Source organism: Vicugna pacos, chromosome 9 (genome assembly GCF_048564905.1).
Source record: "Vicugna pacos chromosome 9, VicPac4, whole genome shotgun sequence".
NCBI lineage: Eukaryota > Metazoa > Chordata > Mammalia > Artiodactyla > Camelidae > Vicugna > Vicugna pacos.
This window is the reverse complement of record NC_132995.1, coordinates 13,154,054-13,180,681: the sequence shown is the minus strand read 5'-3', so window position 1 is coordinate 13,180,681 and position 26,628 is coordinate 13,154,054. Positions and strand designations below refer to the sequence as shown.

Here is a 26,628-nt window from a genome sequence, read left to right as displayed (position 1 = left end):
GGTCCCTTTTAACTGCACAGATATTGGGAAAAAAGTAATTAAGAAAAACACAGAGGTTACAATAGCCAAGACATGGAAGCAACCTAAATGTCCATTGACAGATGAATGGATAAAGAAGATATGGTGTATATATACACAATAGAATACTACTCAGCCATAAAAAAAGAATGAAATAATTCTTCAGCAGCAACATGGATGGACCTAGAGATGATCATACTAAGAGAATTAAGTCAGCAGAGGAAGACAAACATCAGTGATATCACTTATTTGTAGAATCTAAAAAATGATACAAATGAATATATTTACAAAACAGAAACAGACTCACAGACATAAAAAACAAACTTACCATTACCAAAGCGGAAATAGAGGGGGAGGGATGAATTAGGAGTTTGGGATTACCAGACACAAAGTACTACACATAAAATAGATAAACAACAAGGTTCTACTGTATAGCACAGGGAGCTATATTCAAGATCTTGTAATAACCAAGAATGAAAAATAATACGAAAAAGAATATATATACCTATAACTGAATCACTTTGCTGTACACCAGAAACTAATGCAACATTGTAAGCCAAATATACTTGAAATAAAAAAAATAAAAAATAAAACAAACACTCCCCCCACCCCAAAACCCACAGAGGTCCTGAGTGAGATCCTTTGTAATATCTAGTTCAATGAACTACCGTAAGAGATACAAAAGGGGGCTGAAGCTTTATGTACAGAAATTCCTGCTGCTTTATCGCAATTTCCATAACCTAAGAAATAAGACTTGGTATCTGTTGTGGGGTAGGTCTTTCCCAGGAAGATTACTTTCTGCGAAAAGGATTTTCCTTACTTAACTCTGTTACCACTGATATCTTTTTATATACCTTGGCCTTATTCACCCTGCCTTCTGGTGCTCTAAGGTAGGGCCCAAATATGCCCCATATATCACCCCATACATACTAAAATTTCTGCTCTTTGCTTCAAGATGTGTCTTTCCTCCCTCCGGTTTGGTGATCCTTATAGGTGCTGACAAAGGTTTGAGTGTCTTTTCAGCAGGGGCCGCAGGTTCACCAGCCCTTGCAATATCTAGAGAAAAGGGAAATTGCTTGTCTCTGTGTGACAAGGTCACTTTCTCATTTAGCCGCTGCTCCACCTGAGTAAGGAGGTACTGGATATCATTAGCTTGAATTCCCAGCAGCCGGTCCGGAGAGGCTTCTCCAATAAAGTCCTGCCTACAAAAGTCAAGGGAAAAGAAGGATAATACTGAGCCAGCAATAAAACAAAATTAGAAGAGGAGGAGGAGGGGAAAGTACAGGACGAGGAGGTTCAAAAACAATGGAAGAAGCAGGGATAAGGTAGCCAACTAGGACAGAGTACTTAGAAGTAAAGGATGGATAAAGAATAAATAATCTAAAATAGCACGGAATAGAGTAGTCAGGGTGACCCATGATGCTTCTTCATTTAGGAGATTTGGGGACTTGAGTCTTGAGGAATCTTAAGGAAGTGAGAAAATGATGGAAGGGCAGGCTAGTCAACGGACAGAAGAGGGATAGGCACTTGGGTGAAAAACAAATAGAATACAAAGAACATAGGCAGATGAAAAGAACAGAAAAGGGGTGGTGGAGGAGAAGCAGCAGTCAGATTTTGGAGGTTAGGAGCTAGAAGGAACAGAAGCGAAGAAGGCTGCCACCCAACTTGCTGCATTTCCTGGAAAGTTTCTTGTCTCTTCAGCAGGCCTACCAGCATACTCTTAGTTTGGATGCCTGTGACTCTCATCATAAGGTATAAGGCCTTAGCCCGCACATTTTCATCACTGTCCATCAATCCCATAGCCAGTGGAACAGCAAAGAGATGGCTCATGAGGCCCAGCCTCTCTAGCCCCTCCCAGGCTATCTCACGGACCTGTGGATTGGAATGAGTTGTATCTTCTAGGAGGCGACTGGCAGCCTCAGAGTGCAACCTTGAAGATACTTCATAGAAGGCAAAAATTTTTGCCAGAACACTAATATATGTCTTGTATTGCTCTATAGAACAGCAAACTGTGAGGTTGAGGATGGCCTCGATTAAAATATTAATAAGTCCTTCATCAAATTTTCTTCCCGTACAATTTTGGTTGATCATGTTCATGAGACCATCAAAGAAAGTTTGTTTCTGCTGCTTGGATTTATAACCCTGTTTACTCTCTGAGATTTTCTCTTTTACTGGAGTCATAGGTGACTGTGCCTGGCGTCTGCTGAGTTCAGTCATGTCCCAGTCCTTATCTTGGTAGGATGGGGGCAGATCATAGCGTAGGAAGATTGGGGTGCCCTCAGGCCAAAGGCGGGCACGGATCACTGAGTTGGGGATGTAGCCATCAGGAGGAAAGGGCCATTGCCGCCCTCGACCAAAGAAGCGCCGTAAAATATGGTAGGGTTTCAATCCATTCCAGCCAGCCAGCCGCAATCAAGCAGGAACCCTGTGTAGAGGACGATCATGCTTGGGATTAAGAGTAGAAAAATTAATATCCTTATCCTCCAAAAAATGCAATTTTGATCCCTCTTGAATCACAGAGGACTTATGTCGCTCTTCCTCTACAACATGGGGCACAGTGTTGTCAAAGGCAATGGCCTGTTTGTTGACAAGGGCTTCTAGCCCCTGTAATTCCTGCAGCCCTTGACCACAGTAGACAAATCTGGGTACAAATACGCTTTCAGATGAAAAGAAGAAGCTAGGCAAGAAGGGTTTAGGGCCTTCTAGTATTTCATCTGCATTGTTTACAATAGCTAGGTGAATCAGCTGAGCTGGAGGGAGCAATTTTAAGCAGGATACCAGGTAAAGACTCAGGTTGAAAGTCAAAAGCAGGTCACCCCGATTATTGGCAAAGCAGACTAGGCCAAAATGTAATGCTGAGTCCAACTCAGTTATGAGTTTACCATGGAAGTCCCAGAACCGGACTGAACCATCAATGTCCCCTGTGACAAAAAGTTTCAGGGAAAGGCAGACATCAAATGAAGTGATGGCACACTGGTGCAGACATTTTGTCTCGTTAGACAGAGCTTTGCTCTGATTCTGAAGATGTCAGAAAATTTTCGTAGTGCCAGAGACGCCAACAGTGGTTCTCAGTGATGGCACCCACAGAACCTGGTAAGAGTATCACGTGTTTTAGGAAGCAACTACAGAGAATTTTGGCAATTACAGAGAATTTTGCTGACGGTCTGCAGGATTACCTTGTTCTCCTGAAGCACAGCTTCTGTCATGTGTACAATATTATCCATGCCGTAGGAACACAGCAATGAGTACTTCTGGGGACCTTCCAGGGTAGACAATGCCAGTACTGCCCCAGAGTGAATAGTCTTCTCTGTTCGGGCACAGCTATAGTGGGAGAGGATTCTCACAATGCCACTCTCATGCTCACAGAACATCAACCCTACCGGGCTCTTACCCAAATGGGACTTCCCATAAGCCAGGCACCTTACTCTATCCCCAGGGTTTACTGAAGTGCACACAAGATACATGGCTGTGCAAGGGGAGCGTGTTGCATCAAACACCAGCACCTCTGAACTGTCTGTTGTCACAAAGAGCTCCTCTCTGTCTGAATCATAGGCCCAAGCCACAGCCTTATCCATGATAAGCAGAGGCCAGGTGATAACCAGGAGATCTCCTGTTACTGGTGACAAGAAGCGCAACAAACCATCCTTAGTGACACACAGGATCCGAATCCAATTATGGCCACAGCAGACCCGCTGCACCTTCAGGGGAGCAGAACCACAGATATTGAAGAGGCTATAAAAGTAGGGCAGGTGGTACAATGAGAAAGTGTAGGTAGTCTGGCAGAAAAAAGAGGTGTTATCAATGAACTGCAGTTTCTGCAGATCCTCATCAATATCCAGCTGCCGCAGCAAGTTCCCAAAGGCAAGGTTCCATTCTTTCACTACACCTTCACTGCCTGCTGTTAGTAAGGTGTGGGTCTCTGGCCGGCTTTGGATACATATCACTGATGAGGAGTGGGCCTGGAAGCTGTGGAGGAAGTTACCTTGGTCTAGACCCCAAGCATAGATTTCTCCATCCCTGTTTCCAGCATAGAAATATCCCTGAGAGACACAAGTGAAGGAGCAGGTGATGGAGGAACCACTGGTGATGGGAGTAAATTTCTTTACCTCTTCTAGCTGGCCCTGACCCTGGTGGGTAAAGAATATCACCTTATTCTCACAAAGAGCCAGGAGGGAGCCTTGGGGGCCATGCAGGGAAAAGCCCTGCATAAGCTTACCTCCAGCCATTGGCATAGTTTGTGCCATTTGGAGGCCCCTGCCATTTGGCAAGATAAACCAGGTAACCACAGCCCCCAAGGTGCCAGACAGCAGCATCTCAGCTTCTGAGTCGTAGCAGAGGCAGCTGATGGAGAAACGACAGAGTACTCTACTGAGAGATGTGAATTCTCGACGGTGATCTCCAAAGAGCCACAGGTGCATGTCACCACAGTAAGCAATTAATATATGGTAGGAACCTGTGTGGACCATTGCTTGGATGGGTGGCACATGATCCAACAGATGAAACTTTATCTTCTCTATCATTCCTTTCATTTCTGTATCTTTTTTCTGTATCCAAAGTACTGCCTAGAAGAGGATGAGAGATGAAAGCCTGACCATGGAGGCAGGTTACCTCTCAAAAGTGAGGGATAGAAGAGGGTTGAATGTTCCCTGTTCCCTCTTGTGGGTCTAAGAAAAGACTGGACAGCTTGACTTTGGGAGTTTCCTGGTGCTAGGAATCAGGTATGTGATAGAAGGACCATGCTTAAGGCTCTTTCCTTGGCCTTTAGCCTATTTTACAGGGGATATGAATTCTGTGACCCTGATGACCAGAGGGGAAGAAGCATCACTGCATCCAGGTTAGACTGGCATATGGAAATGGGAATTACAGTGAGCTAACTTAGAATCACCCTCATCATTCTGAAATGAGGGCAGTAAGGTATGATGCATATACAGTGGATTCAGAACAAGGCGGGAGAAAAAGATGAGGTAGATTTACCTCCATTTGTTTTAAAGACAGTTCTGCCCAGTTTAAGGAGACAAAATAGTTGACCTCGTTGGAGTAGAAGCAGATGAAAGGCTTGCTCTGGGGCTGGTAAGGTTCTTGGTATAGAGTCTCAGGCCAGTCTCTCAGTACAACCACATCATCCTTTGGTTTTCCATCAGCCTGAGAGAGAAGAGTGGGCTGAGCTAAGAGGACTGAGTCCTCACTCACTCATTCATTTAATAAAGGTTTATTGAGGGATTAGTGGAAATTCATTGTTATTTAGCTAATCAACATTTGTTCACCCTGCCACTAGAAAGCACTGTTGGGGGGGGCGGTTATCCCTCCTTCACCCTCAGAATGCGTCCTAATTCATCAAAGTACCTTCCAGCCTTTCTGAACCAAAGTTCCTTAAGACAAGTAAAACCTAATATCCCAAAGTATCCATTCTACATAATAAATTAATTCTTCTCTATTTATCTGGAATACTACTAGTTATGGACCATCCTTAAGGGAACTGAGAAAATAGTCCCTCAAACCATTTTCTGTGTTCTATGGGTCAGATGAGGAACCACATTTGAGAAAGCCTGTTATGTTCTGTGACAAACACTGGCAATACAATAATGAGCAAAAGAGATACAATCTTAGCTTTCAAAAGATACGAGTCCAGTGGAAAATACATTAAACAGACAACTAACAAGTGACTATACAAAACAGGCAAAGCCTTCAAAAGAACAAGATACAATTCTATGTGAATGTGACAAAGGAACCCCACCTTGACAAATATGTCTACCTGTCATGGTTGGAACAACTCTTCAGAGTTCTTGCCTACACCAGAAGGCCCACTCCTGTCACCATCATAGTCATGGTATACAGCCTATGGGAAACTCATATTTCACAGACATGGAAAGCCCACCATGTGTGACAATTAGACCCAGTGTCATGCACCTCCCTCACTATTCTTCACGTGCATCCAAGGAAACATGTGCTTTTCACAACATGGAGTTAGCTGAATTCTAACCCAGTGGAGTGTGTGTGTGTGTGTGCGTGCGCACATCTATCAAGGGAAATATGTTACCTTTTAACAAGTTACACAGTAGGATGTGTACAATATACACTACCTTCCAGGCACTGTAGCATGTACCTAGGATGTAGGTACATGAACTCCTCATTCTGACCAGCCAAAACTGAGGCTCATGAAGTCTACTTTTAAAGTAACCTCTTCTCAGAAGATACTTGTGCTATGTACTTGCCTCTTCAACAATGCTCCATGAATCTAATTCTCCGAGTTTCTCTACCTTAGAATTTGAAGTATGACCACCTAAGCTGGAAAGTATAATACTCAATTGAACTAAAGTGTTAATACTTTTTTACTCACAATGCCCATCATGCCTGCTTCCTTCACAAAGGATTTGAGACTATACCGAGGCCATTATCCACAACTTAGAATCTCTCTTCTCCCTCTGTTTCTCATTTTCAGGTCTTTGAGTATTTTGAGAGAATACAGAGAGATGGAGAGCTTCTAGCACTCACTGTCATTGCTAATTCAGTGACAACATCAGAGTTGAGAGGATCTTGGTATCTGAGCTGCTAATTGCCTCTTCATTGAACCAGAAAGCTCATTTACATACCCCTTATTTCACCACTGATTGAATAGTTAATCACCATTCCTCTCCTCCTTTCCAGACTTCATGTACAAATAATTCATTCACTCATTCAGCAATATCAATGCGTGTCTACAGAGGACTCCAAGCAATGCATCTGTGCCTGGCACTACTGTTACATACTCTATATCAATCCCCGTTCTATCCTCTCTCCCCTCCTTCCATCCCAATAAAACTCAGATCTTATTTAGGGTGATGGATGGACTCAGAAATTCTGGCTATACCATAGAGTGACTGGCACAGTTCTGTGCTCTCTGATCTTCACTCTTCTACCTACTTTCAACTTAAAGATGACACCTGGAAGTGTAGCAACTATCTTGCAAACTTATGATAATAAGTTAAATATTAAGCAGGTGGAAAGAGAGAAACGGAACATGGTTCCTTGACATCATGTAAGACAAAAATGCCTCTTGCTTGTTTAATCCATTTAAGACCATTTTCTGTTTTTCTGGGTTTTTTGTTTGTTTGTTTGTTTGTTTTGCAGAGTATGTTCTAATTATAACTAATGTTTTCTTAGTCTAGAAGTGGGAGTTGTTCAGGGGTATGGGAGGGCCCTTCCAAGGCTGCTCCCACGTTGCCCATGCCACAGGCTGCCTTGGCAAGGATAGATAATTAGTCCAAGCCATCACCATGTGCATATCACTCATTCACATCACCTTTATATCCTTCAGGATATTTTTTATGAGGACTTTCAAGTCCTTCCACTCAGGAATAAGTCTGGGTGAAGGCGACATCCTTGTGATACTCCAGCACTTAATAGACATCTTCGATTACAGAACCTGTGGAAGGCAAAAGTGACTTAATCACAACATCTGATGTTAGACTGGAAAGTAAGGGAATTGGGAGAGGGAAGAGTAACAGGGAAAGTGAGAGAAGGAGAGAAGCAAAAGTATTCCTTTAGAAACAGGAGAAACTCTTATTTCAAAAGATAGGGGTCAGAATGAACTAATGATACTTGCAACAACATGGATGAATCTCAATACATTATAATGAGTAGAAGCCAAATGCCAAAGAGCATCTATTTGATTCCATTTACCACATGGAATTCCAGAAAAGAGTAATTTAACCCCTAGGGACAGAGAACAGATCAGTTGTTAACTGGGACTAAGAGTTTGGGAGATTGCCTAGGCAGGAGTAAAAGGAAACATTTTGAGTGATGAAAACGTTCTATATCTTGACTTTGGTAGTTGTTGCATGGGCATATTAAAAATGGGTACACTTTAGTACATGTAAATTATACCTAAATAAATATGGTGTTTAAAAGAGGACAGGAGTGAAGTGGGAGTCTTATGAAGTCTAAAACAGGAAAAAAATGCAGCAAAAGTAAGCTGCTAGGTGAGCTTCGGTGAGTCAGTTGTAGTGTAGCTATTTAAATAATACAGGAGCCTGGCATTCCGGACCTCCCGTGACTCTCTTCTTTGGGATGCTCATTTTTGTAGACATAATTATATTTATTCTCTTCACTACTGAAGCCTTCATATATGTGAAAGTAACTCACCTGTTCATCAAAGATTTACTCAGTGTTCGTTATATGCCAGGCTCTGTGCTGAGAGCTGGTGATAAAGCACTGAACAAGAATGATTATCTGCCTTCATGGAGTTTACTATCCAATATGGAAGGCAGAAAATGAACAGTTAAAATAGATGTCCAGTTCTGGCAAGATGCCAGACTAAAATAACCTGAAAGCCTCCCACTACAAACTCCTAGAAATTCTGAGTAAAATAACATGTGGCTGAATTCCAGGAGCCAGAAATGAAGATGGCAAGGGATGGGGGTGCAGGGGGAAGATACAGCAGTAAGTGCAAACTGCTTCTGTGATGGTCCTGAAGAGGTGTAGTTATCAGAGCCCCAAACTGATCATAATGGCTAGGAGCTAGGGTAGTACTGCCCTGGCTAAGAGAAGAGAAGGGACTTGGGCCCATAAGAGGTAGGGAGCCAGAACTGAGACTCCTCCATTACCTTGGAAAGAGCTACTTCCGTACATAGAGCTGGCTCATGACCAGCTTCCTGAAAGCTTACACAACTTTAAACATTTTTCCAGGCATGAGTCGGGACCCTACACATCTCCAAATTCAGGGGATACCTGAACGGGTATCATCAAGCTCTCCAAATGATTCTCTGACACATACCTCACAAGGAAGAGAAGAAAAAGGGGAGAAGAAATACGATACAGCATACCAACAATTCTAAAGAGATGATTTTAAATCTACACCTGAGAGGGTAATGAGCTGGGGTGGTGGTGGGGGTGTCACAAAAATCTTCTTCACAATCTCTTAGCAGGCTCTGCATAGGTTATCTGATATCTATTGTTCTCAGATGAAATTCCCAGAACATTGAAAGCCACATTTAACATCTTGTTATATGTGTAATATTAAAAATTCTAAGGAAACCACCAAAAAGAAAGAAACAGGTAGAATGTATGCTTTAACCAAGGGAAGAGGGATAGGAAATAAGGAAATAAGAATCAACCCAGTAGAAGAAATGTAAGACAAAACATGAGAGAAAAAAGAGGTAACATAAATAGAAAGAAATAAGGTGATAGAAACAAGTCTAAATGTGTCATTAATGTAATAAGGACAGGCTAACCTCATTAGATAAAAGACAAATTATCGGATTGGTTTTAAAAAATGAATAAAGTAAGTTGTATGCTGTTAATGAGAGAAAAATCTAAAATGCAAAACATGGAAGCTTTAAAGTATCATTACCATGTCTTCTGTTCTGAAAATCATCTAAAAGCAATAAAGAGAATGAAAAAATCTTTGCTAACTCCACATTCAGCAAAACAAGGAGATAAGTATAATCTGTAGATAACAAATTACACGTAAGAGCTGAAATCAGGGACACTTAGGAATAGGAGTTGGGAACAAGAAACTTATGGAGAGAAATTTGAGAACAAAGAAGGACAGAGACAGATCAAAAAAAAATGATGAAAATTAAATTTCCTAAAGGTGAGGGTCTGACCATCAGGTGAGAATCTATACCCCCTACTTGTAACTACAACTGCAAGAAACTGGGAAGCAGAAGCAGAGGAAAGAGGCTGCTCAATCCCTTTGAAAAGCCATATATGCGATGGAAGACAATGAGTGAGCTTTAATGTTGTGAAAACCAGCTGGCCTAGAACTCTACCCTGACCCCTTCAACACACCCAGGAACCTCTTACAAAGAAATAGTCTGGGAAAGCCCAACTCGGATGTAGTGTGAGAAAAAAAGAACGAGTAAGTCATTAATCCAAAGTTACAAAAAGAACTATGAAGGAAAAGAGTTAAAAAAAAGAAGAAGAAGGTCATTTACTAGAAAACTGCTGTAATGGATCAGACAAAAATTATAACTAAATATTTTGCATGAATGAAGAAAAAGTAATAATCTAATTGCCTCTGTGAAGGAAGACCACAAGGCAAAAATGTAAGAACTCAGGGAAGAGATGGTGAAACAACAGAGTAAGATAAATGTGAGCAGGCAAAATGGAAGAATAATCAAGTATTACAAACATAAGGGCAAAACTTGAAGAAACACAAGGGGAAAAAGTAAGAAACAGAGAATAAAAATGGGAATAAAAGAAACAAAAATAGAAAGAATTACTTAGAAAATAATAAATTTTTTCAACAGATGGTACTGGGACAACTGACACATGCAAATGAATGAATTTGGTCCCCTATCTCACCCCATATACAAATATTAGCTCAACATGGATCAAATACCTAAATGTAAGAGCTAAAACTCTAAAACCTTTTAGAAGAAAACATAGGTATAAATCATTCTGACCTTGGAGTAGACAATGGTTTTGTAGATGTGACACCTAAACCACAAGCAACAAAAGGGGAAAAAAAGATAAATTGAACTTCATCAAAACCTCTTGTACATCAAAGGACACTATCAAAAAGTAAAAAGACAACACACAGAACAAGAGAAAAGATTTGCAAATCATCTATCTGATGAGGGTATAATATCTAGACTATATAAAGAACTGTTACAATCAAATAAAAAGACAAATAATCCAAATTAAAAATAGGCTAAGGATTTGAAAAGATACTTCTCCAAAGAAGAAATACAAGTGGCCAATACCCACATGAAAAGATGCTTGACATCATTAGTCATTAGGGAAATACAAATTAAAACCACAGTGATATACCACTTAACATTCACTAGAATGGCCATGTTCTTTTAAATGGAAAACAAGTGTTGGCAAGGATGTGGAGAAATTGGAATCAAATTGTCAAAACTTGGAACTGAGACATCCTTCAATAGATAAATGGATAAATAAACTACAGTATATCCAGACAATGGAATATTTAGGTCTAAAAAAAAAATGAGCTATTAAGCCATGAGAAGACATGGAGGAATTTTAAATGCTTATTACTAAGTGAAGGAAGCCAATTTGAAAAGGTGACACTGTAATTCCAACTATATGACATTCTTGAAAAGGCAAAACAATGGAGACAATAAAAAGATCAATGGTTGTCAGGGCTAGGGGGCAGAGATGAATGGGCAGAGCAGAAAGGATTTTTATGGCAGTAAAAATACTCTATGATATTAAAAGTGATGTATATATATATATCGTTATGCTTTTTCTAAACCTGTAGGATGTACACTAAGATTGAACCCTAAGGCAAACTATGGACTTTGGGTGATTATGATACATCAATGTAGGTTCATCCCTGGTTAAAAATGTACCATTGTGGTGAGTGATGATACCGAGAGATAATGCATATGTGGGGAAAGGGAATATATGAGAAATCTCTGTACCCTCCTCTCAATTTTGTTGCAAAACTGAAAGTGCTCTAAAAAAATTAGGTATTTTTAAAAATATATCTTCACTCAAACACTTGTATATGAATGTTTACAGTAGCATTATTCATAACAGCCCAAACACTCTAAATGTCTATCAACTGATCAATGAATAAAAAATTATTCATCCATAAAAATGAATGAGAACTGGTACATGCTACAACGTGGATGAACCTTGAAAATATTATATCATGCTAAAATATTATATTGTGTGTGGATAGAAGCATCCAAACACTGGATAATTATACAAAAACTTAATTACAATGAATTTCAAATGTGAAACTCTGAGCTTTGGGGACATGAGTATTTGCTCTATTATTTATACTTTTCTGCAACTTTTCTAAATTGAAAGCAAATTACAGCTGTAGTAAATGTTAAGGATAATATATAATAAGGATATGTAACAATGGGACCTACTCCAAAGTTCTGAAGAGAGAGAGAAAGGTGAATTCTTCACACTTAAGAAAGGAAACTTTAGAGGACATGCAGCTTTCCTGGCACATCAGTGTTTTTTTGTTTTTGTTTTCCTCACAAGGAGGAATGCTTTACAAGGCAGATACATGTGATTAGAAGGGCTGGGGTGAAAAAGTTTCTCCAAGGGTAAAGGAAATCAACATATACTGAGGGCCTACCACATGTAAAGTGTTACACATTTTTCTATATCCCTATCTCACCCCATATACAAATATCAGCTCAACATGGATCAAATACCTAAATATAAGAGCTAAAACTGTAAAACCTTTCAGAGAGAGAGAGAGAGAAGACATATATATCTTCATTTAATACTTAACCTGTGAGAAGGGAATAGGCAGAATGGCCCCACAAAGATGCCCATTACCTAATAATCCCTGGAACCTGTGAGTATATTAAATTACATGGCAAAAGGGACTTTGAAGATGTAATTAAGATCATGGAACTTTAAACAGGGAGATTATCCTGGATTATTGTAGGAGACGGCAATCTCATATAAATCATCAAAAGCAAAAAACTTTCTTCAGCTGGAATCAGAGAGATGTGGCACAATAGAGAGTAGAAGGGAGAGGTGGCAGAAAGAGAAGTCAGAGAGATTCCAGGTAAGAAGCATTTGATGTGCCATTACTGGCTCTGAGATGTAGGGGCCCAAGCACAAGGACTGGAGAGAAAGTTCTAGGAGCTAAGGGCAATCCCCAGTGAAAGACTTCAGTCCTACAATCACATGAAACTGAACTTTACGAACACCCTGAATGAGCTTGGAAGCAGATTCTTTCCAGAGTCTTTATATATGAATCCAGGAAGTGAACCCTTTAATTTCAGCTTTGTGAAACTCAGAGCAGAGAAACCAGTCAAGCCTACGGTACTTCTCACTTAAGAACTATGAGAAAGTAAATGTTGCTCAAAGTGGCTAACTTTCTGGTAATTTATTACAGCAGCAATAGAGAATTAACATAGGCACTAACATTTTTTTGCAAATTTACTTATGCAGCAAGTACTTTCTGTATGTTATCTCATTTAATACAAACAACCTTCTGAAGTAAGGTTTATTCCAATTCTGCAAAAGAAGTTAATTAGCTTAACTACAGTTGTACAGCTAGTAGGCGGCAAAGCCAGGATTCAAACCCAGGAAGCACAACTGTAAGATGCATCTTTTGGAATAAAAACAGTCTCTTCAGAAAATGGTGTTGGGAAAACTGGACAGCAGCATGTAAATCAATGAAGCTAGAACACTCCATCACACCATACACTAAAATGAACTCAAAATGGATCAAAGGCTTAAACATAAGACAAGATACAATAAACCTCCTAGAAGAAAAGATAGGCAAAACATTATCTGACATACATCTCAAAAATGTTCTGCTAGGGCAGTCTACCCAAGAAATAGAAATAAAAGCAAGAATAAGCAAATGGGACCTAATGAAACTCATGAGCTTCTGCACAGCAAAGGAAACAATAAGTAAAACAAAACGACAACCTACAGAATGGGAGAAAATTTTTGCAAATGAAACAGACAAAGGCTTGAACTCCAGAATATATAAGCAGCTCATACACCTTAATAAGAAACAAACAACCCAATCCAACACTGGGCAAAAGACCTAAACAAGCAATTCTCCAAGGAAGAAATACAAATGATCAATAGGCACATGAAAAAATGCTCAATATCACTAATTATCAGAGAAATCCATATCAACACTACAACGAGGTATTACCTCACACCAGTCAGGATGGCCATCATTCAAAAGTCCACAAACGACAAATGCTGGAGAGGCTGTGGAGAAAAGGGCACCCTCCTACACTGCTGGTGGGAATGCAGTTTGGTGCAGCCATTGTGGACAACAGTATGGATTCCTCAAAAGACTAGGAATAGACTTACCATATGACCCAGGAATCCTGCTCCTGGGCATATATCCAGAAGGAACCCTACTTCAAAATGACACCTACACCCCAATGTTCATAGCAGCACTATTTAGAATAGCCAAGACATGGAAACAGCCTAAATGTCCATCAGCAGATGACTGGATAAAGAAAAAGTGGTATATTTATACAATGGAATACTATTCAGCCATAAAAATGACAACATAATGCCATTTGCAGCAACATGGATGTCCCTGGAGAATGTCATTTTAAGTGAAGTAAGCCAGAAAGAGAAAGAAAAATACCATATGAGATTGCTCATATGTGGAATCTAAAAAAAACCCAAAAACATAAATACAAAACAGAAACAGACTCATAGACATAGAATACAAACTTGTGGTTGCAAAGGGGGTTGAGAGGTGGGAAGGGATAGACTGGGATTTCAAAATGTAGAATAGATAAACAAGATTATACTGTATAGCACACGGAAACATATACAAGATCTTGTGGTAGCTCACAGCGGAAAAAAAAGTGACAATGAATTGTTCATGTATAACTGAAAAATTGTGCTCTACACTGGAATTTGATACAACATTGTAAAACGACTATAATTCAATAAAAAAATGTTAAAAAAAGATGCATCTTTTGAACTACTGAGTTATACAGCCTTCCTAGAGTTAATGGAACTCACAGAGCTTATATTAAGTGTGTCCAAAGTGAAAAGGCACCTGGTTAGCTGAGCTCAAGCATGAGGTCAGGTTTGTCTAGTTTCAAAAATGTTAATCCCAAAACAGTCAACAAATATTTGTTGTATTTGTTGTATTTTTTAAGATTCTACTTTATAATATGTCTTTTGTTATCCAGTGGATATCCTAAGATCAAAACCCGTCACTGTCCTCAAGGAACTTCAATAGTTAAAATTTGGTAATTGCTGTAATGGAGCACTTGAAGGTGCATGGGACACCACAGAATACTCCAGGGAGGAAACGCAGGTACTCAGCACAGGAGAAGCATGAGGGAGAGAAGGCCAGGCAGAGAAGGCTTACTAAGGCATTCCAGGAGAAGAGAATGGCACAGACACTTACATAGGAGTTAAATATTTTTACAGCACAATTTCAAGAGGGCAGTAGAAGAAAAATGGCTAGATAAGTGGGAATCAGTGTTAAGTGTCATACTAAGGAGTCCAATTTTTATTTCAAGTAGGTGTTAAACACTGGAAACAATTTATATAATCTGATTCAGAGCAGTGGGAAAGGAAAAGAAAATGATGAGAGCAATATGAAATATTTAGGGGTGAGAACCTTTGAGTCTTGAAGATCAGTTGGATATGGAGAGTCAGGAAAAGAGAAATCTATAATGGTTCATGGGTTTCTAATCTAGGCTATGAATGAAATTTGGTGCATTCAGATGAACCAAAGAAGAGTAGAGCAGGTATGGAGGAGAGAAGATCAGTTTGACTTTGGATTTGATGAGATGGTTATGGAATATCTAAATGAAGACAGCTGGCTATGTGGGTCTGGAGATCAGGGAAAAAGTCTGGATTGAAAACAAATATGAAAATGACCAACCTATAGGGACAGCTGAAACCAGGCATCTGGAGGACTATGCCCGTAGAGGAGTATGCAGCATGAGAAGGAGACTTGATAATCAGATAATTATGGAGAAGTACACTGAGAAAGAACAACTATAGAAATATAGGCTGTTCTCCCGGAAACCAGAGGAGGTGCATTTCATGCAGGTAGATCAACTGTAACAGAGAGGTCAAGTAAGATGAACTGAAGACTGGATTTGGTAAATAGTACTGGTGTCCTTAAAATGAGAAGAGTATCACTGTTCAAGAAGAGTGATTCTTGAAGTCAGACTGGAGGGAGCTGAGGAGCAAATGAAAAGTGAGAAACTGAAGTACAGCTTTCAAAAGCTTGGGGATGAAGGGGAAAGAGGGAGAAGGGGAGAAAGCGAGAGAGAGGGAGAGAGGTAGGAGACTACATAGGGTCAAGGAAAGATTTTTTTTTCACTCTGGATTTTTCATGATGAAGTTTGATAGACATTACTCTGTCAAATTGCTGTAAAAGTTTCTAAATGCTTACTCTGAATTTCTGTGCTTATCTTGTTGAAGACCAGGTCAAATAGCTCCCATCTGGCACCAGAGTGCTAAGGAGGACTGCCTTAGGGATACTTATCCCTGGCTGAACAATTCCAAGCATTTCTTTCACCTAGCAACAGTTACTATCTCACTGCAATTTCTACCATGAGTAAACTTTAAACCTTCTAAAATCCTGCATATGACTCTCAAGGACATGCATAGGAAGACCAAATGATTGGCTCCTGGAGAGAAGGATTTTTAAAATTGAGGTAAGTAAACATGTTTAAATGTCAGGAGGGAGAAGCCATAAAGGAGGGAGAGTGCAAATACAGAAAAGAGAGAATGAGCTGCTGCACCAACCTGATGTGAAGAGAAATGGAGGATGAGATCCCACGATCGCAGAGGCTCCCTAAAATTTCCTCTGGTAATTTAAGACTTGGAGCTCTGACTGGGAAAATGGAATATGCTGGACACTTCTGTCTAAATCGTGGACTAACACTCCATTTCATCAGGTTTGCAGAGTCAGGCATTTCATTTTAACCACTCTTGGCCTCAGAGAGGAAGGCCCCTCTCTTTGTCCGTACAAAAGACTTTAAAAAATAAAGTGAGATAAAGAAATCACAAGTTTTTATAACAAAAAAGTAGAATATAAATTCAGGGTGCAATTATTGTGAGAGATGTAGGCATGCTGACATTGAGGGAGAATAGGAGAGATAAAACTTGAGAATCAAATAGACTTACATTTATAATCCTAGGTTCTGCCACTTCAATGTTTTCTTTTTTCCTTTAGACTTCTCAGACTGAACAAAGTCTTACCTCACAAATGTCAGATGCCTTAATGAGCTCAGTGAGACCAAAGCCACTCAGTATACAGTCTCCAAGTTGGGACTCTGTTACTAACATCATACAACATCACAGGCTTCCCCACTTCCTCCCCATTCTCTCCTAGCTCACACACTTTCTGCAGAAGATAACATGCCCCTAATTCTGGAAGAGACAGACTCTAGTCCCAGCTTCCTATAGAAAGAGTGTCACTAGTTCCAACATCATAATGGTTCAGACTCCCCCAAACCCCTCCCACTTGTGCCCAGTGACACAGCACCGACATTACTAAGAACCTTAAAATCCCCACATAAACATGCGGAGCGCTGGGAGGCAGGGAGAATCTGGCCTTTTGTGATAGTGGAGTGGGATGGAGAGGGCATGTAAACTGACTTTGTGTGACAGAGGGCTGGCCAGTCCAGCCGGATGACTACAGATACTACTGTGTTGGGATGTGCTGTGGTTGGAGGAGTTTGGCTCTTTCATATAAACTTTACTGCATATATACACCTGCCAGGTGCTGTTCTAAGGACTGTTCGTGCACTGCTCCTAAAACGCCTTGTTAGGGTTGCCAGATAAAATACAATTAAATTTGAACTTCATTCCCAGTTAAATTTGAATTTCAGATAAGTAATATTTGGGACATATTTATGCTAAAAAAATTATCCGGCTTTTAACGGAAATTCAAACTCAACTGGATGCCCCACATTTTCATTTACGTACTTTTACGCCCTTCCCCAGCCACACAGCTAGAACATGGCCGGGCCAGAGAGTCAGACACCAGGCATGCCCTTGGCTACTATGCCATTGTCACGGGATCTGCAGGGAAGTGCATGTGAGGCTCTGGCCTTTATGACAGAGGCCGTGCGTCAGTGGCCCTCGTGCGCAGCCGCCCCTTTGTGGTTATAAAAGGTCCCCTTGCGCTCTGCACGATGCCAGTGCCCGAGCCCCACCAGGACGGATGAAGACACAAAGCAAAGCCTTTTATAAAAACACCAGTTGTGGGAAACAGAGAGTACCCAAACATTTCTCTTGCTTCTCTCCGCACCACCCCTCACAGACACCAGGCGGGCGGCGCAGCCACTGGAAAGCGAACCTGAGAGAGTGTGTCTGGGCCGCCCTGGCCCCCTCCCTCCTCTTTCTGTATTCGGCCGTAGAAGACCTGAGGAATCCGACGTGTGGAGAAGGTTGGTCGGAAGGAGCGACGCGCGTCAGAGGGGAAGCAATCGCTCCCTGCCGCGCCAGCCCGGCCCTCGGAGAGGGCCTCACTCCCGCCTTGCTGGGGCTGGGAAGCGCCACCGCCGCGTTTTGGCGGGAAAGAACGGGAGACCCACCGACTACGCGTGCGTGCGGGTGTGGGGGCGGAGCTAGGACGCGCGCGGAGACCCGCGGGCTGCGGGCGCCAGGCGACGACTCAAGGACACTGCCCTACCCCACACCCGGCTTCGCTCACCAGAAGCCCCGCGAGGTTCGCATCGCCTCCATCCGCTAGACGGCTGCCTTCGTTGGCCTTCCTTGATCTCTCACTCTCTCTCCTGCCCTCTTTCTCCACGGGTCTCGCGGCTCTCCCGTTCTCCAGTTCGGAGACACCAGAAGGGAGGGACGGGGAGAGCGACGTGAAAAGATGGCTAGTAATATCGGATCTTCCTCAGGGCAAGAGAATTCCCGCCCCACCCCCAACCCCGCCAGGGGGCTCGGAACGACACGCTACGAGGGCAAGTGGACTAGGACTCCCAGTTTGGGCGGCGGAGGCGGGACTACATGTCCCAGCGTCCACGCAGCGCTCCCTAGGCCAGACCTTTCTCCATCTCCTGCAGACGTGACGGCTAGAGGATTGGATTTTACAGTGGGCAGCACTGCTCTGCATTGGGGAAACTGCAGTTTTCCAGTATCATCCCTCCCAAGTTCGTAAGTCCGGCTTTCTCTCCAGTCTAGCCTGTTTCCCAGAGTCCTCAGGCCGTAGCAGAGAAGGGAGGGATCAGGGAACTGAAGCGCCCAGTAAACCTCTCCTTGGGGTCTTCAATTCGCAGGATGCTCGCGGGGAAGCTTCCTGGGCTTCACCTCCTCATCAGGCCAAACCGCTTCCTCGGTGTTGCCTGCGACTGGTAGATAGCGGTGGTGGCAGTATTGGGGAGTGGAAAGGAACTATAGCCCCTAACATGCGCGATGTTGGGGGACTTTAATTCCCAGTGTGCTTCGTAGCTCCCTGTGTTTCGTCTCTTTCACCTCCTCAGGAACTGTGAGGAGAAAAGGTGCAGGTAGCAGGTGGATCACAGCTCTCAGGAGATCCTGGGGAGAGAGGGAGCTTTCCTAGCAGGCGCCGCGCTGCCCATAAGTAACCTAACTGAGTTTGGGCCCGAACCTCAAATCATTCTTAATGCTTCCCAGCAAACACTGTTTTCTGTTTTTCTAAGTTCATTCACTGTCATACACAGCTTTTCAAACCTTACAACACATATGTTCATAGTCTTTCCCTCAAATAGTGACCCTGCTTCTCAGTTCGCTGAGAAAACTGAAGCTATCAAAAGAGCATCCTCACAGACTAGCCCACATATCTACCTATCTACATATATGCCTATATATGTATACCGCTTTTGCTCTCATCCGTCAACTTAAACCAACTGTATTCTTATCTAAACCTACTCCCTCCACTTGGGCACTAGATCTCACCTTCTTTTGTCTATCAAGTTCTCGACTCCAACAATTCCCTCACCTTGAAAACAAACACACTCACACAGCTCTTCTTTATTTTCCCTTTCCCATCAGCTACTGGCCCATTTCTAGCAAAACTCCTAGAAAATATTATCTATATTTCCTGCTTCCAAATTCTTTTTTCTTGTTCTCTCTTGAAAGCAGTCTAATCAGACTTTTGCACCCATCACTCTACCAAAACTACTCTGGTCAAGGTTACTAATAATCTTCATGCTAAATCCAGTGGTTGACTTTCAATTCTTATTCCCCTTCACTTATTAGCATGTGACACAACCGATCACTCCCTCTTCGTTGGTACACTTTCTTTACTTAATTTCTATGACACTATACTTTTTTTTTTTTATTTTCCTTCTACCCATTAGTGCTCCTCAGTTCTTTTGCTGACCTCTCCCTGACCTCTTAATGTTAGAACTCCTCAGGCTACAATCCTTGTTCCTGTACCTTATCCCCACCCACTCTTTTGGTCATTTTGTCCAATCTTTTGGCTTTAATTATCATCTATATATCAGTGATTGCCAAATTTATAACCCCAGTACAAACCTGTCTCCTGAACTCTAGAGACATATATCCAATTGCCTAACAGACATCTTCTCTTAAATGATAGGCACCTCAATCTGAATTTATCCAAAACTGAGCTCATAAACTCCTAATCTTCCTCCTAGTACCAACTCCCTTGTTAATCTTCCCCAGCTAACTTGATGCTGTCTCCAGCCTTCCACCTGGTCAAGCCAAAAACCTTGGAGTCATCTTTGACTCCTTCTTTCTCTCACATTCACATCCAGTATATCAGCAAATCCCTATGGCTCTGCCTCCAAACAGATCCAGATTTGTCCAATACTCCTCACTTCTACTGCTTTCTTCCTGGTTCAAACCCACTGTCCTCTTTCCTCTGAATGATTGTAGTAACCTCCTCATTCATCTCCCTGCTTTCATTCCTGCTCCCAATATCTGACTCCCTTACCACAGTCTATTCTCCACACAGCCATCAGGATGCTTTTTGAATATGTAAATTAGATTTTATTACTTCTCTGCTCAGAACCCTCCTATGGTTTCCATCTCATGCAGAGTAGAAGCCAAAGGCCTTAAAATGGTCCCAAAGCCATTATAAGATATAAGGAAAATGTATATGGTAACCTAAAACTGAGAGAGAGTACCCAAAGAAGAACAAACTTCGAAGGATGCTCTCTCCAAGGCTGGGGTTTCGACCTCATTTGAGAAGATACAGTTCAGGCCACTGGATAGCAAAAATGTTGTTGGTTTGCCCAGGCTGGAGCTGATCTGCAGTCTCTGGGCAAACAGGAACCAACCCTTCGGGGTGCAGGTGGGGCACAAATGACCAGCAGCCAGTGGCATGGGTGTGTAGAGGAAACAGAGGCTTGCTGGTAACCCTCTATGCCACAGGCCGTCAGTGCAGGAGATGGTCCACAGATTGAGGCACCTTTGCAAGTAAGAAGCCTTTGGGGCCCTGGTTTCCAGATCAATGCAGAAAGGTAATTGGAAGGTCAGGCCAAAGCTGCAATGTCAACAAGAGACTGCATGTTCAGGCACCTGAATGTGGCAGAGCTCTATTGAATGTCCTCATTCCTACACTGCTGACCCACCATGCAGAAGCCAGAAACAGCAAGAGAGCCCTGTCCTCCTACAGTGTCCCTCCAGACCCCACCACTGAGAAAGCTCAACATTGTGCTCACTGCAAAGGAGAGGTGCTCGAAGCAATTCTGTCCATATAGTTAAGTATATATTGAAGAGAGAATTTGGAGCTGAGAGGCAGTAAATTGACAGCAGTGTCTCCCTAACAAGACAAATACTTTAACATGCTTTCATATCCCTTAGGACTTCTCCCATCTTTGCTCCCTCCATTCATGTTGATATTGTCTAGAATTTTATTTCTGTATTATGTATGTTCTCTTTATTGGTCCTTTCTTCCCATTTATCTTACAGCATCTCCAGGATTTTTCTTTTCTTTTTTCAGTCCTTCTTCCAAAACTGTTTTCAAAGTGGGCCTTTTTGTAAGGCCTTGTGAGCCTGAAGTTATTTTTTGGCTGGATATAAATTTATAGGTTCTTTCCCTTCAGTATTTCACACCACAATCATCTTGGACCCAGGGTTGCTACAAAGAAATCTGATGTCAATATGAACCTTGTTCTTTTGTAGACAGCCTGACCTTTGGAGTTAGCTTTGATTTTTCCTAAATTTCACTATGCATCTAGAGTTGCATTTTTCTTCCATTTTGTACTCTGTAATCCTTTTCAATTAGGGTTCTTTTATCTTTAATTCTTGGAAATTGTCACAATTATTTCTTCAGATGTTTATCTCCATTTTTTTTTTTTTTTGTGCTCCTGAAACTCCTGTTGTCTGGATGTGGGCACTTTTACTTCTATCCTTCACATCTCTTAACCTTTATTTTATATTTTTTCATTATCTATTTTTGGCTGCTTCCTGGGAGAGCCCTCAAGCTGCTCTTTAAACGTACTCATTTCTGACCTGTATCTAACCTACTATCTATCTCATCTATTTTGTTCCTTATTTCATTTGTTACATTTTGAATAAATTTCCACTTGGTACTTAAATTTATAGTATTCTGTGTTTAATATTGCAGATATCTTCCCTGATTTCCTTTAGAATATTTATTTTGATTATTTAAGATTCTTTGTTCATATAGTTCTGCTTCAGATGGTATATAAATTTTTCCATCATGTTCTTTCTTTTAAAGAATCTGTGCTCCTCAGGTGTGTGGTTATTTTGGCCTGTGAGCTCATGTTCTCTTAGGGGAATCAGCTACCCTATCTAGAGAAAGTGCTGAGAAAGGGCTGAAAACCAGGGTATGTTCATTGGCAGTTCTGGTGAGTCTTAGGAAAGGGAAGGAATGAGACCCAGAGTAAAGTGCCACAGGCCCCAAATAACCACTACTGATCACTCCTATTTGCTGCTGTTGCACTAGGAAACTTCTCTGATCAGAGTTTCACCTTTAAACCCTTAGGGAGAGGCAGCATTGGGGGGCTGAAATTTCTAGATTTTTGAGCTATATTTATTTCATTTAATCCTCATAAATTGATTGTCCATCAAAATTCAAGTTTCTCCTAATATAGCATATAACTAAGGCTGGGAAGTGGCTGCCCAGCCAGGGCTGCTCAACCCCTTGCACTTTGGTGAAGCCATTGATCATTCCTGCCAATGGAATGTCAACAAATGGTAAGTGTTGCTTTTGGGCCAAGTCAGTGAAGGGACAAATTTACCTTCTTAACCATCTCTTTCCTGCATGCAGAGGACTCCAAGGCCCTAGCAAATGGCAGAACCACAAGATGGAAGAAGCCAGGGTCTTTGAACCACTGCACGGAAGGGTGCTGCATCTGCTATGTATGCAAATGAAAAATAAGCTTTAATTTTATTAAATCATTGAAATTTTGTTGCTTGTTTGTAGCTAGATCCAGATCTGCCCAATACTCCTCACTTCTATTGCTTCTTTATCCCTGGTTCAAGCCCACTATCCTCTTTTCTCTGAATTATTGTGGTAGCCTCCTCATTAATCTCTCTGCTTCCGTTCCCTGATACAGGTAGTGTTATTAATATTCCTCCAAATCCCCCAATAACTGACTTACATTGAGTGTATGTTCTGAATCACAAGAGATCACAGGGAATTGTGACTTTTTTGTTACTCTGTATTTTTTATTACTTACGAGATGGTCAGTCAGGTACAGCCATGAGAAAAGACAGGAGAGTTTCAGGAAATCAGCTTATTATACTCACAAGTCCTAGAGACCTAGAGACAGGTGCACCACACAGGATCACATGAGAAAGACACCAGGGTGATTAGGAGGCAGAAGACAGGAATGACGGGAGAAGCCTTAGGTCATGGCTTCTGTGGGAAGGGCAGGGCAGGGCAGGTGAACAGTTTAGGATAAGTTGGTTTGAATAATTTCAGCAGGTTTTGGACATAGGGGTGCTCCCTAGTTGCCTAGCGCCTGGCCCCGGGATAATTTAGCGAGAGGAATATCGCTTCCTATTCTTTTGTTTACTCTCTCCATTATTACTACCATACCTAGTCTTCAGCTACATCAAAGTCTTCAATTATTGACCTTTCTCCCTATAGATCAGCTTCCTGGTGACTTTATTTCCTTCTCTATCCAGCCTAGATACCATGAGCATTTATGTTCATTCCTTTGCCAATACCCTTAATCTTCTTTGCCTCTTTTTCCTCACACTTAGCAAAACCTCCCACAGTAGATCCAGTCCAGCTGTCCACATTCACCAAGTGTTTCCAGTTGCCCATTTTTTCACCCCTCTGCCTTGGCTTGACCACACTTTAGTCAAGCTTCTCTCCTGCCCTAATACCTCTGAAATTTAGCTTGACCACAGGTCTGAACAAGCACTAAAATGCAGAACATCCTCTCTTAACAATTCTTCTGAAAATCAGTTATTGGCTGATAACAGGGAGAAATATTTCCTGTCAGATGAACCCCAATGATGGTGTCTGCCCACCTCCTCACTTGCCCAGTTTCCCCTTAAAATTTCCTGTTAACCTTCCCTTTAAAAGATGAGACACTTTGGTTTTGAGACACTTGCAGAGCCTGAGATTGCAGCATTCTCTATGTTGCAATAGCCTTTTTTGAATAGTCTTTCCTTACCCAATTCTGAATTTCTTTTTATTTGACAACTTTCACTGCTCTTGCACCCAGGCTTCTAAGTGCTCCTGGAGAATATTTTACATCCACAGAGATTGATGCCCTACAAACTCAAGTCTTTTCTCTTCCCCTGCACACTCCCAGCAAATAACTTTTTACTTTACTCAGAAAAGAGAATGTATTAGGTGGGAGCTCTGACAAAGATTCTTTGCTTGACCAAACTTCAGTCAGGCTCCTGAACCTCCTTCTAGGTCCATCTGTGCACTTCCTTGTGAAATCCAGTTTTAGCAAGAACCCTGCTAAGTCAGTTAAGCAAGAACCCTCATCCTTTGATATCTGATCACCCTTCATACCTAATTGGATTGCTTATCCTCTGCCAGCCCCCAAGTGATGTCTGATCACCCTGACCTGTCTTCAGGAAGAGTCCTGTTTGATCAGTTTTGCCAGAATCCCCTCACCCTTAATGCTTCCACTTAGTAATTTTCCATTCACAGACCCCCTACCCTGCTTCTTGGCTATAGGTCCCTATACCTATCAAGACAGGTGACTGGATAAAGACGTTGTGGTATACATACATATACACATACACGATGGAATACTACTCAGCCATAAAAAAGAATAAATGCCATTTTCAGCAATATGGATGGACCTGAAGATTGTCATTCTAAGTGAAGTGGTCCAGAAAGAGAAAGAAAAATGCCATATGACATCATTTATATGAGGAATCTAAAAAATAATAACAATAATAATAAGGGCACAAATGAACTACTTATTATTTATAACTAAGATGATTGATTTCTTGAATATATGTAAGCACATTTGACTGTCCTTTATGATTGGATTATCACATTCTGTTGATTCTTATTTTGTAGTTGGCTTTATTCCTTTCATAACTATGTAAGTTAAAAAAGCTAAAGCTCTAATCTATTCTTAGAAACAATAATTAGTACATATATGTAAACTTAAAAAAAGTACAGTATACTTATATATGTATTTACATGCAATATAATGTGTATGTGCAGTCAGTCTGTAATAATTCTACCTAATAAAACTGAAAAAGAAAAAAAAAGGACATTTTGAGGTACAACCAGGGAAATTTGTATTAGAATATTTGATGATATTAAGGAATTATTAAGATGTGAAAATTATGTTAGATATGAAAATTATTATGGAAGAAAATTTTATTTTTTAGAGATGAATATCAAAGTATTTAGAGTTGAAATATCATGATATCTGGATTTATTTTAAAATACTTCAACAAAGGAAAGATAGATGAAGCAATTTTTGCAAGATGTTTACAACTAAATCTAGGTGATGGAGATCTAGGGGGTCATTATAATAATCTATTCCACTTTGGGACTGAAAATTTTTGTAATAAAGGGAAAATACAAACAAGCCCTGGTCTCTGCTATCCTGACAAAGGCAAAACAATATCCAGGTTGTCACAGCCAGTACCAAGGTTTTGAGGCTCCCTAAGAGCCATTCATAGACTTCATGACTCTGGGACCACAACGGTTAAGACTATTTTTTGTCACTGTGTTGTTTGTTTGTTTTTTGATCAGAGGATCCACTGATATCCTGCAGAACAAATTTGATAGGTATTACTATTCTCTTTCTGGATCTTTCAAGGTATTTGTTTATTTCACCTATGTTGTCAAATTTATGGGCATAGAGTTGTGTATAGTAGTCTTTATCCATTTAATGTCTGTAGGATCTGTAGTGATGTCTCCTCTTTCATGCCTTGTATTTGCAATTTGTGCACTGTCGTCTTTCTGACACAAGTAAACAGAGGTCAAAAAGGAGAAATGATTCAGGTCAAGGCTGCAGAGTCAGCTGGGCCATCCTTATTTCTGCTGCCTTGCCTAGCTGTTGCATCAGTCATCCTTTTTGAGGCTGTCTGTCCCCAGCCTACAGCTTTCATATACTCCATGGGGCCTGATATACATAGTCTGACCTGGAAGAGCCCAACTACACACTCAGGGTTCTCACTGCCCTTGGCCTTGAAGGTGGTTCCAACTTCTCAAAATGTTCTTTTGCCCTCTATTCCAGGTGGAGGGAGCAGAATAACAAAGGAGAGGTTGGGAGGGAGAGTGGCAAATGGCATAGATGGGCTACTTGCTAGAATCTGTTGGAAGGCTCAGTTTACCTGGAAAGAGGCAGTTCTGTAGTCTCCATGGCGAGGAGAGGACATCAGGGAAGGAATACGATTGCTGGCAGCATCAACTTCCTTCATTTTACTACCCCTTTCCCTTTAACTCTTGTCTTGGAGGCTTATTTGAACGTACACCTAATTTCCCAAATTTGCATTCTATCATCCTTCCCAAACCCCACATCCAGATCTTGGCAAAGGAAGTGAAAGATATAGGCTTCCCTCCTTTTCTTTCTGCTTTACCCTCAAATGGCCTCATTCCTTAATGCCATCCAGTAATGAGGTCACCAGATGGTACTGGCTAGAACTTACTGAAGCTTTTTCCTGTACTCTGAGGATCTCTTCAATACCCCACCGTACCCGCTGTTTTGGACTCAAGTCATCAGCATGCAGGGCTACGATCAGGGAAGTAGAGTCTGCCTCCACTGTATACCCTCAAAAACCAAGAGGGAAATGCTGGGTCTTCTGATTTTAAAATCTGTTTTC

The 26,628-nt window shown here is 41.3% G+C and overlaps 1 protein-coding gene and 1 long non-coding RNA gene across 3 annotated transcripts; both read right to left on the bottom strand.

Annotated features, from left to right (window-relative positions):
• Window positions 1–1,066: 1,066 nt before the first annotated feature.
• LOC102526745 (WD repeat-containing protein 87-like) lies at window positions 1,067–4,538 on the bottom strand (the record flags this gene model as incomplete). The annotated part of the gene is given in 4 exon segments (XM_031682074.2): window positions 1,067–1,216; window positions 1,684–3,040; window positions 3,042–3,184; window positions 3,186–4,538. Coding segments are annotated over 4 exon segments (3,003 nt in total), but the record flags the coding sequence as incomplete, so codon positions are not given.
• A 428-nt stretch (window positions 4,539–4,966) lies between these two features.
• LOC140698086 (uncharacterized) lies at window positions 4,967–17,456 on the bottom strand. Of its 2 annotated transcripts, none has more exons than XR_012075528.1 (3): window positions 17,383–17,456; window positions 7,298–7,420; window positions 4,967–5,160 (listed from the first exon to the last, which is right to left on the bottom strand). It is a non-coding gene; the product is annotated as an uncharacterized lncRNA (long non-coding RNA). The 2 variants fall into 2 exon arrangements; XR_012075527.1 differs by lacking the exon at window positions 17,383–17,456 and adding an exon at window positions 16,579–16,827.
• Between the last annotated feature and the right edge of the window lie 9,172 nt (window positions 17,457–26,628).